Raw genomic sequence first — 14,055 nt, 5'->3', positions numbered from 1 at the left:
TCTGATAACTCTTGCCTTAAAACTTCGTCGTTAGCTTGAGCGATACGCTTTGTCGTGTGATCAAGAAGTTCTTGAAGATTCACTTCTGCCGATGTTTCTGTAACCACAACTTTATTGGGATAGCATTTTTTTTTTCAATAATTATTTTATAGTAAGGAGGATACAACGTATTATTTCTACCTTTAGCACCCTTCTGAAGTTCAACATACTGGTGCTTGGTTAGGTTTAGATCCGCTATAAGTGCAAGTGCTTCCTCCGGTGTGTACGATTTAATTTTTTTTTGTGATTTTAAATTGAAAGCACTTCTCAGTCGCTTTATTGTCTTTGGTGTGCTCGTTATCGCTTGTTTAACCACTTGAGCCAGAGTCCGTCTTCCTGACGAATTCAAACTCATTGATGCTGCATAAGACAGCTGCTGTGCACCGAACTGACGCACTAATGGTTTCACTCTTCTTTGTTTATGTCTTGTCGTGATGGAGGCGAACGGCTTAGGTGATGGGGTTCTTGATGATCCTTCTGATTCATTAGAATCTGGAGTGTGGAAATCCGCGTCAAGCCAATCGGAAAATTTGATTAAAAAGCGTTTCGCAACATAATGACTCAATTTCCACCGCGTCGATAAATTCATGGCAAAGACATTAATTCTTTTAAGAAAAACTTCACGTACATCATATTCACAGAAAATTCCCACTTTTTCACAAACATACTTATTTAATAGTGTAATCATTGCTTGAGATGGTCTTGCAATAGAGAACCCCTCCTCCCGGATGATGTCAAACAGTTCCCTTCGTGATATAGCGCGGCTTTCTGAAAAGATAAATAAATGTAATTGAGGTTGATTGTCTTTGATAAATAATTTACATGTTTTTCCATTATATATTCGGTAAAAACTATTTTGATTATGACTTCTACTGATGAAACAGTTAAAAAGTCTTAAAGGTTTACCTAATGAAATATAAACTGCATTAAAATAAGGCTTTATAACTTTGAGCAAGTATTTAAATATTAACAATAATATACATTTTAAATTACTTACCTTGAAGAACATTATCCATGGTTAAATTTTCACTTTGATTCAACGACAAACACATTTAGAACTTAACTCGGCACACCTTCAAATACAACTAAATAAAAGAGGGAAATTCCCTCTTTTATATCTGTTTTCTGCAACTAAATGGAAATATATTAATAAACCAACGTAATTACGTTCTGGATGTAAATAACAGCAATATTTTTAGTGGTTAATTAATTGCAAAATATTACATTAAGTTGATCTTTCTTTCACATAAAGGAGTCAAATATTGGATTCTGAAAAAAAATTGACGAAAATTAAGTACAATCATTTCTTAAAAATGCAATTACTGGAGTGGCTGGCTAAAATTGGCGGTTATTTTTTTTTCCGTGTACAAAAAAGACACAGCAATAATATCCTATTAAAATTAGCGTGAAAACTCGTGAAGATTTTTATTCCTACTCCATTAAATGCAAAAAATTGGAAAAAAATTGACAAAAAAAGGTAAGCTTTGAACCAGTCAACAGTTATAATTTCAGAAAAAAAAAATTTTTCAGTCATTTAAATAAAGCACGTATCTTAAAGAATATCTTAAGTGATTTTAAAAAATACTTTTTTTGTAAAATAAGTACACAAACAACCTGATTTTGCACGCCTTCAAACTCGGCTAGATACAGCAGCATAGTTGCGCGCCCGAATATCAGTATACCCCTGTTCTGCGACTAATTACATAATAATTGAGTTGTAGGTATTAATTCAAATTGACAGTGAATAATTGTGAACAACTTGAATTTTATTCTAACGGTACGCAGAACTAAATATTACATACAGTTGATCTTTCTCTGACATATCGGAGTCAAATATTGGATACTGAAAAAAAATTGACGAAAATTAAGTACAATCATTTCTTCAAAATGCAATTACTGGAGTGGCTGGCTAAAGTTGGTGGTGATTTTTTTTTTACGTGTACAAAAAAGACACAGAAATAATATCCTATTAAAATTAGCGTGAAGACTCGTAAAGATTTTTATTACTACTCCATTAAATCAAAAAATGTAAAAAAAAATGACAAAAAAAAGGTAAACTTTGAACCAAGGCAACAGTTATAATTTATGAAAAAAAAGTATTTTTCAGTCATTTAAATAAAGCACGTATCTTAAAAAATATCTCAAGTGATTTTTAAAAATACTTTTTTTGTAAAATAAGTACACAAACAACCTGAATTCGCACGCCTTCAAACTCGCCTAGATACAGCAGCATAGCTGCTGTATCATTTCTTAAAAATGCAATTACTGGAGTGGCTGGCTAAAGTTGGTGATGATTTTTTTTTTCCGTGTACAAAAAAGACACAGCAATAATATCCTATTAAAATTAACGTGAAGACTTGTGAAGATTTTTATTCCTACTCAATTAAAGGCAAAAAATTGGAAAAGAATAAAAGGTAAACTTTGAACCAAGGCAACAGTTATAATTTATGAAAAAAAGATATTTTTTCAGTCATTTAAATAAAGCAGCGCGCGCCCTAAGCATAACCATCACTACTAATAACTCACCAGATGACACAACTGTTCTTCCTAACCTAACTTATAATTTCTCCAAAGCTGACTATTCTAACATGAATCAATATCTTGCAAATGAAGACTGGTCATTTCTTCACCATAATAATACTATTAACTATAATCTTGAATTATTTTACAAAATTATTAATAAGGCCATTGAAAGCTTTGTACCGCTTTCACACTTCAAGGAAGCGAAGTTCCCAAAATGGTTCAGTGGCGAGCTAATAAACCTAGTTATCTGTAAAAAAATTGCACACAAAAACTTTAAAGAATCGAACTCTCTTATCGACTACAAGATATTTCACAACTATAGAACTCAATGTAAAAAACTATCAAGAAATTCATATTTCAATTATATAAATGGAATCGAAAACTCTATACCTTCTAATATACAAAACTTTTTCACTCACGTTAACTCTCTTAGAAAAAACAAACAAGGTTTACCCCTTTCAATGCACTTCAAAGAAAAGAGTAGTACTGACATGAATGTAAAAGTTAACTATTTGCTGATTATTTTAAAAGCGTCTATGACGAAGATATCCCAGACAATTATATACCACCTTCGTCGCTTAACGAGAGCATACATATCCCTGCCATACACATCAACATAAACGATGTTATAAGTAAAATCAAATCCTTAGACATAAACTAAAAGGCTGGACCTGATAATGTACATCCCAATATCCTGATAAATTGCATTACTTCACTGGCTGAGCCGATTTTTCTATTGTTTAATCAATCCCTTGACACAGGGTGCTTCCCTGATATTTGGAAACGTTGTTATCTAACTCCTATATTTAAAAAGGGTAATAAAAGTGATGTTACTAACTATAGACCAATATGTAAGCTATCTGTAATTCCTAAACTTTTTGAAAAACTATTACTTGATAAAATTTCACCATGTATTAACTATCTCATTGTTTCGAATCAACACGGATTTTTTTCAGGTAGATCAACTCTGACAAATCTCTCGTTATATGAAAACTATATATCAAACGCATTAGCTAACAGAACTCAAGTCGATTCCATATATACGGACTTTATCAAGGCCTTTGACAAAGTATGCCATAAAGTTCTCCTGATCAAACTACGTAAGCTCAGTATTGGCGGAAAACTTTTAGAATGGTTTGCTAGCTATCTAACTAATAGAGTTTTACTTGTAAAAAATCAATTTGTTCATTTCCAATCAATTTATAGCTACCAGTGGTGTACCACAGGGGTCTCATTTAGGCCCAATATTATTTTTACTGTTCATAAATGATATTGTAAATATATTTGATGAAGATATTAATACGTTAATTTTCGCAGATGATTTAAAAATATTTAAAATAATCAAAAGTGCTGAAGATTGTATCTGTCTACAAAATAATTTGAACAGGTTAATTAATTGGTGTTCTCTTAACAAACTTCATCTGAACATAAATAAGTGTTATTCAATTAAATTTTACAGAATAAATCAACCAATTATTCATTCATATAAACTCAATAACTCAATCCTTACCTCTGTCGAAGAAATTAATGACCTGGGGATAACTTTCGACTCTAAATTAAACTTCATATCGCATATAAATAATATTAATAATAAAGGAATGAAAATGCTAGGCTTCATTCTTCGAAATTCCAGAGGTTTCAAGAATATTTCAACATTAAAAATTTTGTATACATCCCTGGTTCGTAGTCAAGTCGAATATAACTCCTCGATCTGGTCCCCCCACTACAAATTACATTCAGATTCAATCGAAAAAATTCAACATAAATTCCCAAGACACATTAATTTTAAACTCGGTATTCCCATTGAAAATATAAATTATAATTACTTGATGAAAAATCTAAATTTATTAAAACTCTCAGATTGAAGAATTATATCCGACTTAATATTTATGTTCAAAATTGTAAATGGTAGTATAGACAGTCCTGATTTAATTAACTTCATTGAATTTCATATACCCACGAGAGCTACTCGTTCTAAAATTTTGTTTAAATGCAACAATATCAGGACTGAGTATTCCAAACACTCGCTTGTACCTAGGTTGCATGCAGTGGCGGATTAACCCTAAGGCAAAGTAGGCACGTGCCTAGGGGCGCCAGTTACAAAGGGGCGCCGGCGGGCGCCCCTAGAATTAAAAAAATATATATATAAACTTAATTTTGTAAGTAAGTATGCACCTGCTTACACAATATAAAAGATTATTTACTTCTGTAGAGATGCAGAGCTTCCAAAGCATACTCGCCTTCTTGATTATTCCTCCATGCCTCCATCGCATGATTTTTTAATAGAAGACCGCTCGCTCGTGGATTCGTTCGCGGGCGTTGCTAGATTGCAGGACAAAGGGCGCAGCGGGGGCAGGGGCTAAGCGGCCGGCACCGGACTTCCGAACGGATGACGGGGTGACAGTCACACTCATCACTTTCAGCTTGGATGTCGCCGTTTACGCGCGCTTCTATTGATTACGTACTCGCAGCGGTATTTGTGTGAATTAATTAATACATTGCGTTTTAGTTCATTACCCAAATAATGAGTGAATTGAAGAAGAAACCTAGTGGTGCAGCTTATAAAAGGAAGGCTAAGGAAAAAGAAGAAAAAAATCAAAATTTTATAAAGCATACGAAACATATTGAGACATTTTTTTCTAAATTAAAATTAAATTAAAAGTGATGATTCGGAATTTTCTAACGCAATTCACAGTGCGTCTTCTACCGAGTCTATTCAATGTGAAATTCCTACTAGTTCTAAACAACACGATTTGTCCATGCTGCCTACTCCGTCAGCCGTAGAAGTTGTGAGGCAGTCGCAAAATAGACTGTTTATCGTGGGATGTGACCCAGTCAAGTGGGATATCAATAACGAAACACAAGAATACATTGCAATTAATGGATTTAATCAAAATCAAAATGCAGATTTTTCATTGAGTAAGAGAATATATGAAGATAAAATCTCACGTTTTTTAACAAAAACAATGTTTGAAAGAAAGTTGTTAAATAGAGAAAAACTTCCAAGGAAATGGCTTATTTACTCTCCAAGCACAGGTAAAGTTCATTGTGGACCTTGTTTTATATTCGGTGGTGGAACTAGTTTTGGAAAACAAGATGTTGGTTTTAATGATTGGAAGAACGCATCGAATAGATTAGAAAGCCACGAAAACTCATGTGAACATAAAACATGTATTTTGAGCTTGCAACGTAGATCTAACATCATGGTCGTGTCGATCATGAGCTCGCCGCTCAATTTCTAGAAGAGATGACTTATTGGCGTGAAGTTTTAAAACGAGTGGTTGCCACTGTAAAATCTTTAGCATCGCGTGGTTTACCTTTTAGAGGACATGACGAAAAACTTGGCTCTCTTCATAACGGAAATTACTTAATGACGCTGGAACTCATAGCGGAGTTTGATCCGTTTTTAAGTAAACATATTGCTCAATATGGCGGCAAGGGAAAGGGATATACCAATTACTTAAGTTCTACAACGTGTGACGAATTTATTGAATTGATGGCAAACAAAATATTAACACAAATAAAACATGAAATCAAGATATCAAAATATTATTCAATAATAGTGGATTCAACACCAGATATTTCCCACATTGACCAATTAACTTTCGTGATCCTTGGGGTCTTGAAGAGACCCATGTTGTAGGAAGGAGGAAACACAGAGCCCGGCAAATCGTTCCACAGCCGAGCTGTTGAACACAATAACGAGTCGTAGAAGCAACTGGTCGGGCTACTTCAGAGTCAAGTTAAAAACATAATTTTCATGTAAAAACATCAATTTTAAACAATTCTCTAGCCACCCCCCCCCCCATGATTTTTTTTTTCGGGACAAATTTTATTTTCTTGAAATTCTCTAGCCACCCCCCCCCCTCCCACGAAATTTTTATTTTCACGTAAAACCCACCTAACTACAAATTCGGCTACTTTAGGTACTTGTTAAAATTTATAATATGTGGACGCTAGAGGGGCGCCGATGAGGTGCTTGCCTAGGGCGCTCTCAACAGTTAATCCGCCTCTGGTTGCATGAAGTTAGTAATAGATACGCAGATGTGGCAGATCTATTTAACTGCACGCAAGGTAGGTACAAGAGGGCTATGCTATCAAATCTTTTCAATCAATATTAATTTAATCTAATTCTACCTTATTTGCACTATACAAACTTATGTACTTGTATCTCTTATTTACTTACTTACCTACTTACTCTCTAATGTCATTTCACAATCAAATGCCACATATATTTGTAATTCTTTTTTTAAAATATTTTAACTGTGACATGTTATCATTGTTTATGGTATATTTATACCGTTGATATTAAATAAATAAATAAACTTTAGGGATAGTTTAATGGCTGAGTATGTGTAATGGTGTTGTGCCGTTGTTGTATGGACTTTAGGATTATTTAATGGCTGAGTATGTATAATGGTGTTGTGCCGTTGTTGTAATAACTTTAGGGATTGTTTAATGGCTGAGTATGTGTAATGGTGTTGTGCCGTTGTTGTATGGACTTTAGGATTATTTAATGGCTGAGTATGTGTAATGGTGTTGTGCCGTTGTTGTATTAACTTTAGGGATTATTTAATGGCTGAGTATGTGTAATGGTGTTGTGCCGTTGTTGTATTGACTTTAGGGATTATTTAATGGCTGAGTATGTGTAATGGTATTGTGCCGTTGTTGTATTGACTTAAGGGATTATTTAATGGCTGAGTATGTGTAATGGTGTGTGCCGTTGTTGTATTGACTTTAGGGATTATTTAATGGCTGAGTATGTGTAATGGTGTTGTGCCGTTGTTGTATTGACTTTAGGGATTATTATTTGTCCCGTGGTTCTCGGTCTGGTGCTAATATGATCTTCTACTATTATATTATTATTTGTACAAGTACTCACATATTTCTGGACCTCCAAGGGGCTGGTTTTAGTAAGGGGTACCATGTAGTATTGTGAAATGTGTTTGTCTGGTTCATCCCCGCACAGATCTCCTCTGCTCCAGCTCGACCCGTTCCGCTGGCATGGGTGTAGTTTTTCGGCCAGGTCTACGCAGTCTGCAAGCAACGAGAAAACATTATTTGTGTTTATTTAATAATATTTTAAATGACTTACCTAATCCAATGGCAATTTTCTTTGTTTGATTAATTATTTTTTTATTATTAAAATAGTTTTTGTAAAAATGGTGTTAAGTTGATGCGGTGATGATTAGCTAATTGCCGAAGACACGCATCATGCCTCCATATCTACACAAGTACCATTCTATTAATCTCTCTAACTGCTGATCATGTAAATAAAATTTTACATAAAATTAAATAATAAAGTACGAGAAAGAAGTCAACTTGCCTACCATGACACAACTTGCCTACCATGGCACAACTTGCCTACCATGGCACAACTTGCCTACCATGGCACAACTTGCCTACCATGGCACAACTTGCCTATCATGGCACAACTTGCCTACCATGGCACAACTTGCCTACCATGGCACAACTTGCCTACCATGGCACAACTTGCCTACCATGGCACAACTTGCCTACCATGGCACAACTTGCCTACCATGGCACAACTTACACTCGGGATGGGCGAATGGAGTACGTATGTATCTGTGTGTGAGTCTTCCAGGATGAATTCCTGGAACCACTGACCCCACCCAGGTGGACCTGAGAAAATAATTTCCCACCAAGACCTATGTTATCTTTGAGGATGCTGTGTGGAGGGTGTTTTTGAGGAAGGGAAGGAGTGGAAATTCTGGGAAGGAAAAAGGTATTGGTAGGAACCTAGAGATCAGTATATTCAGGACTGATGGACGTATTATGTATCCTTCCTGCAGCAGCGCAAGGCGATGGGTCAAGAGAGATCAGTTGAGGAGGTCAAAGGGTCTCCCCAAACCAATCTATCCCGATTCCGTGAGTAGGCGCATCCTGAACACACCTCACGAGATGAACCCGGGCACTCCTGCTAAGTCACAAAACGTAGCTTGCCACTTGGGGTGACCTTTGGCAGAGGTATTGGTTAACCGATAAATGGTTGCTGGGGCAGCGGTACCTTAAATTGTTGCATTCGTAACTTCTTCTTCTCTATGAGCTTCCAGCCTCCAGCGTCCAGCTTTGCATATAGTCGCCCCTCAAATATAATCAGATTTTTCGATTTATGGCGGATCTTTTACGTATGGAGCATGCAGATCTCGTCAAATCGCCAGCAGATCTCATCTGTGAGCGACCTCTGCTTCTCTTTCCTAACCACGGACGACACTCGATGAAACTGAGATTCCAGCGGTCATCTGTCACATGCCCAGCATAGCTCCACTAGAAGAGGGAGATGGTGATGATAATGTTGGCCAGCTTGGACTTGCTTTTGTGACACGATACATAATAATATGATGGAGGCAATAAGTCATCTCAAGTGTGTGCATTATTATTAGAGCCAGAATGAATGCAGAGCAATGCAACTTACAGTCGTTGGCCTTTGAACCAGTCTTCCGCTGGCTGACAGTAGAAGGCGGCAGAGGCGGGCAGGTCTCCACTAACTCCACAGACTCCACACAGCAGATCTTTGGACTGGAGGGCGAGCAGAACTGAGAAAAGAGAAACTCTTTTATTATAACGTACACAGTCGGTTTATCGGGACAGGCGGTTATTTGCGCCAAAACTCAACAGTAGAACAAAAAACAAATTAAAATACTAATAATACTTTTACTACACTTTGTGGCGTTATTTTAATTTATTGACAAATAAATAAAAGTTTTATCAAAATAATAGCCATTTTATTATTAAATCAATAGTTTCTTCGTAAGGATAAAAGTAAGATAAGGGGGTTCAAGTTGAACGGTTGTTCAACGCCAAAGCATCCAACCACCGAACCGCCAACCAAGTTGGATCGCCTGCAGCGTATTTTGAGCGGTTGGACCAACTCCGTCTGCCTGGGGAACCGTCGTGCTTTGTTGTTTGTGACCGAACATTTAAAGATTCCTGAAGACTTGGTCGTGGGATACTACAAGCAAGATGTTCTATGAGCGAAGCTATTGGGATCCTTGTGGAGCACTTCAAATGTATTGAAAAGGATGCAACCATTGAAAAAGCTTATTTATTGATATTTTAGTAGCATCACGTGAATGATTATTTTTTCATTCCATGAGACATTTTTATATCTATGGAGGTGATCTATATTTAAATGGCTATTTATTTACTTATGTATTAACATTATTTAAAACGTTTAAAGGATCACATAAAGGATCGTCTTGCATGAACCTCTTCACGATTAGGTGGCATAACACAGTCTTGCATGAACCTCTTCACGATTAGGTGGCATAGCACTGTCTTGCATAAACCTCTTCACGATTAGGTGGCATAGCACTGTCTTGCATGAACCTCTTCAATAAAATAGTAGAAAGAAATGGTTTGTTGTTTACCCTGTAGGTTTGTTATTTACCCTCTAGGTTTGTTGTTTGTCCTCTAGGTGTGTTGTTTACCCTGTAGGTTTGTTGTTTACCTTGTATGTTTGTTATTCACCCTCTAGGTTTGTTGTTTGTCCTCTAGGTGTGTTGTTGTTTTTTTATTATTATTTTTTTTTATTAACGACAAATATAATTACAAAGTTAAGTATATTATTCGCAGTCCTTCTCACTAGGTATTCCTGTTCCGAGGCGGACTGTAGGTTTTTGTATAGGTGTAGATCGTGATTTCCTTGTTAATTTCTACAAAAAAAATTAAAAAAATTGTTTTCACATTTGTTCAGTTCATAATTTTATTGATTTCCTCATCTTCATGTTTACTTAGCCATGATTTGATGTCGTTTTTAAATTTTTGTGTCTCCGTTGTGTTTTTGAGTTTATTTGGGAGGGCATTATATAGTTTTGTAGCATGGAAATGATGATTTTTCTGGCCAAAAGACGTATTTAATTTTGGGATGTTCAATAGTTTTGAGGATTTCTTCCTTGTAATATAGTTGTGTTGGTCAGCAGGGTACTCATATTTTTCTGTAAATTTGATTAGAGCATTTTTTTAGTATAGTTTTATTATACTGAACACTTTAAAATTTTTAAAAATATCTTTTGATGGACTTCTTATTGGTACTATAAGGATTATTTTTATAATGGCTTTTTGAGTTTTAATAAGCTGCTTCATGTGGATGTTTGAGGCAGATCCCCATCCAATAATCCCATATTCTATGCGTGATTGACAGAGAGCGTAGTATACCTTATATAAATCATTTACACTTAGTATATTGCGTATATTTCTAAAGTAGTATATAAGCTTTGTGAGTTTCCTTGTAATACTATTTATGTAGGAGTCCCATCGAAGATTTTCATCAATTTCAATGCGGAGATATTTTATACTTCTAGAGTGTGTTATGGTGGGGCAGTGGCATGATTGCGTTTCGTTTTTTCCTTGACAATCATGTTATTTGAGAGAATAATCCTCAGCTGGTTGTCTTCTAGCCGTTATAGAAAACGTTAAATATTTAGTTTTGTTAACATTAAGTGTGAGTGAGTTTTGCATAAGCCATTTTTGCAGAAGGATAAGCCCGTTTTCAGCTTCTTTGTAGGTGGTTATCCAATCACTTTCATTAAATAAAATGACAGTGTCGTCGGCAAAACTAATGATTTTTCCGTTGGTGTGTAAGTTGCAGATATCATTTATATATATCAGAAATAATAAAGGTCCTAGGACACTTCCTTGCGGTACACCGTAATTGATTGGGAGAGGTTTACTTTTACACTTATCAATTTCAACACACTGTGAACGTTCTGATGTGTAACTTATTAGTAGATTTAGAGTTGTGTTTGACATCCCAATTGTTTTATGTTTCTTGAAAAGGATTTTATGGTCTATCGTGTCAAAGGCCTTTTGCAGGTCTATAAAAATTGCCAAAGATTTATTTCCCTGGTTTACCCTGTAAGTTTGTTGTTTACCCTGTAGGTTTCTTGTTTACAATCAAGGTGTGTTGTTTACCGTGTAGGTTTGATGTTTACCCTGTAGGTTTGTTGTTTACCTTGTAGGTGTGTTTTTTATCCTCTAGGTGTGTTGTTTACCCTCTAGGTTTGTTGTTTACCCTCTAGGTTTGTTGTTTACCCTCTAGGTTTGTTGTTTACCCTCTAGGTTTGTTGTTTAGCCTGTAGGTTTGTTGTTTACCGTCTAGGTTTGTTATTTACCCTGTAGGTTTGTTGTTTTTTTTGTTTTTGTTTTTTTTTTTTTTTTTTTATTAATATCAATAGCAAAATTTGTACATTATGTAGGTTTAAAGTATAATATAAGTATATTTTTTGTTTTTTTTTCACAGTCCTCCTCACTAGGGTTTCCTGTTCTGAGGCGGCCTGTAGTTTTTCTTAAATTTTTGTATTTAGTTTTTACCCTCTAGGTTTGTTGTTTACCCTGTAGGTTTGTTTTTTACCCAGTAGATTTGTTGTTTACCCTCTAGGTTTGTTTTTTACCCTGTAGGTTTGTTGTTTACCCTGTAGGTGTGTTGTTTATCCTCTAGATGTGTTGTTTACCCTGTAGGTTTGTTGTTTACCCTCTAGGTTTGTTGTTTACCCTGTAGGTTTGTTGTTTATCCTGTAGGTTTGTTGTTTACCTTGTATGTTTGTTATTCACCTTCTAGGTTTGTTGTTTGTCCTCTAGGTGTGTTGTTTACCCTATAAGTTTGTTGTTTACTCTGTAGGTTTTTTGTTTACAATCAAGGTGTGTTGTTTACCTTGTAGGTTTGATGTTTACCCTATAGGTTTGTTGTTTACCCTGTAGGTTTGTTGTTTACCCTGTAGGCTAACAACTTTCAAAAGGAGCTCCCACTCGCCCCGTCACGGCTTAAGACGGCCTTATTAATAACCACGAGTATCGCCGGATACACGTCACTTGTGTGTAAATATGTCTTGTTTATTCTTTCTAGTTCCTTGTGCCTGCCCTGTGGTTGTAAGTTTGGGTTGTTTTAATAATTTCCTGACCTTCAAATAAAAAAAAATTCTTACAGTCAGTAATTAAGTTGAAACCATGTGCTATCTATAATTTTTTGCTTAGTAAGCGTGAAGCGGAAGTTTATCGATGAGAGAGAGTAAACCTGCAAGAATAACACTGCAAATGTACTGAGAGAAATGAACGAGTGTTACTACTTGCTTCAAGAATAATTGTTGTCATGTGTATTTTTTTCGGACCCAACGACCTACTCATGTACTCAGAAATCGTGTTGACAAAATTATTTGCTCGGTATATCAGTAAATCGACCTGGTTATAACAGTCAACTATTATATGAAGATAAGCCTGTACTAAAATATTGTTTTGTAATTGCTCTTTATAGCCGTGAACTCGCTATAGCCGTGATCGTTATTATCAAGTTCGACAGTATTTAAAATTTCTTTGTAGATACATTTTTTGTTCACAAGTACAGCTCAAATTTTGGACATTTATGAAAGCCAAAACGAACCGATTCCACAAATAGCCGGTTCTTGGAAAAATAATATCGGGAGATCCAGTGGCAGTCACCGGGTGAAAAGCACCTGTGAATCAGTGAGCTGATGGTGCTGGTGAGAGATCCATTGCCTGACGTTTTCTACCGCGAGGCAACTAGCGGTCACTCACACAAACATTATAGCACCTGTGAATCAGTGAGCTGATGGTGCTGGTGAGAGATCCATCGCCTGACGTATTCTACCGCGAGGCAACTGGCGGTCACTCACACAAACATTATAGCACCTGTGAATCAGTGAGCTGATGGTGCTGGTGAGAGATCCATCGCCTGACGTATTCTACCGCGAGGCAACTAGCGGTCACTCACACAAACATTATAGCACCTGTGAATCAGTGAGCTGATGGTGCTGGTGAGAGATCCATCGCCTGACGTATTCTACCACGAGGAAACTAGCGGTCACTCACACAAAGCTGAGGTCCTAACTTATTTTCTAACACGATCGAATTGATCACTTGACAATATCGAATCTATTAGCTCAACTTCCTACAATTGTATACCGATATTCCTAGCACGGTTGCGCTATCGATAGCCGAACCGATATTGACACGAAATAAATAAAAAAAATAGCAACATTAGCGGACCTGTTCATGAATTTACATTACTAAGTTGAGAATTAATTGAGGTCTTTAGTCATAACTGACAACTTTCGTTTCTCCAAGCAGGAACGCAATCAATAGATCGTGTCTTAGATGAATCAATTAAGGATTGTGTATACGATTTCTTTCAATTCTAAGGGTGCGTATAAACACGGCGAAGTTTGCGCAAGCCGAAACACGAATTACGCCGCATTTTAGATTGCTTCGTTTATTTCCCGTAATTCGTGGATCGGCTGTTTATAAGCTGCCTGAGAGCTTCGATAGTTCATCTCCATTGATTAATAAGTCAGTTATTTTGCGTAAAGAACGAAATTATACAATATTTTTTGTATAATGACAGGTTATCTGACACCTTGGAGGCCAGCTGGAATCAGTGCCAACGCAAATATCACTAACTGACCACAGACGACGGATTTTGTCAATATCGTATTGATCTAGGGTTTTATCAGCCATCCT

General features: G+C 36.1%; 1 protein-coding gene across 2 annotated transcripts in view; it reads right to left on the bottom strand.

Annotated features, from left to right (window-relative positions):
• LOC149408993 (transmembrane protease serine 9-like) overlaps positions 1-14,055 on the bottom strand; it is a 94,149-nt gene that overhangs the window by 60,912 nt on the left and 19,182 nt on the right. For both annotated transcript variants that reach the window (XM_089650239.1, XM_089650240.1), the window contains exons 7-8: positions 8,999-9,119; positions 7,445-7,599 (exon numbers count right to left, since the gene is read on the bottom strand). In XM_089650239.1, coding sequence (XP_089506365.1) covers positions 7,445-7,599; positions 8,999-9,119 — 276 coding nt within the window. The remainder of the gene's footprint in view (positions 1-7,444; positions 7,600-8,998; positions 9,120-14,055) is intronic.

The sequence above is a fragment of the Hesperophylax consimilis genome, unplaced genomic scaffold (assembly GCF_061612785.1).
Source record: "Hesperophylax consimilis isolate HC1 unplaced genomic scaffold, BYU_Hcon_1.0 scaffold_39, whole genome shotgun sequence".
Classification (NCBI taxonomy): domain Eukaryota; kingdom Metazoa; phylum Arthropoda; class Insecta; order Trichoptera; family Limnephilidae; genus Hesperophylax; species Hesperophylax consimilis.
Note: the sequence above shows the minus strand (reverse complement) of the source record. Positions and strands in the feature narration are given on the sequence as shown.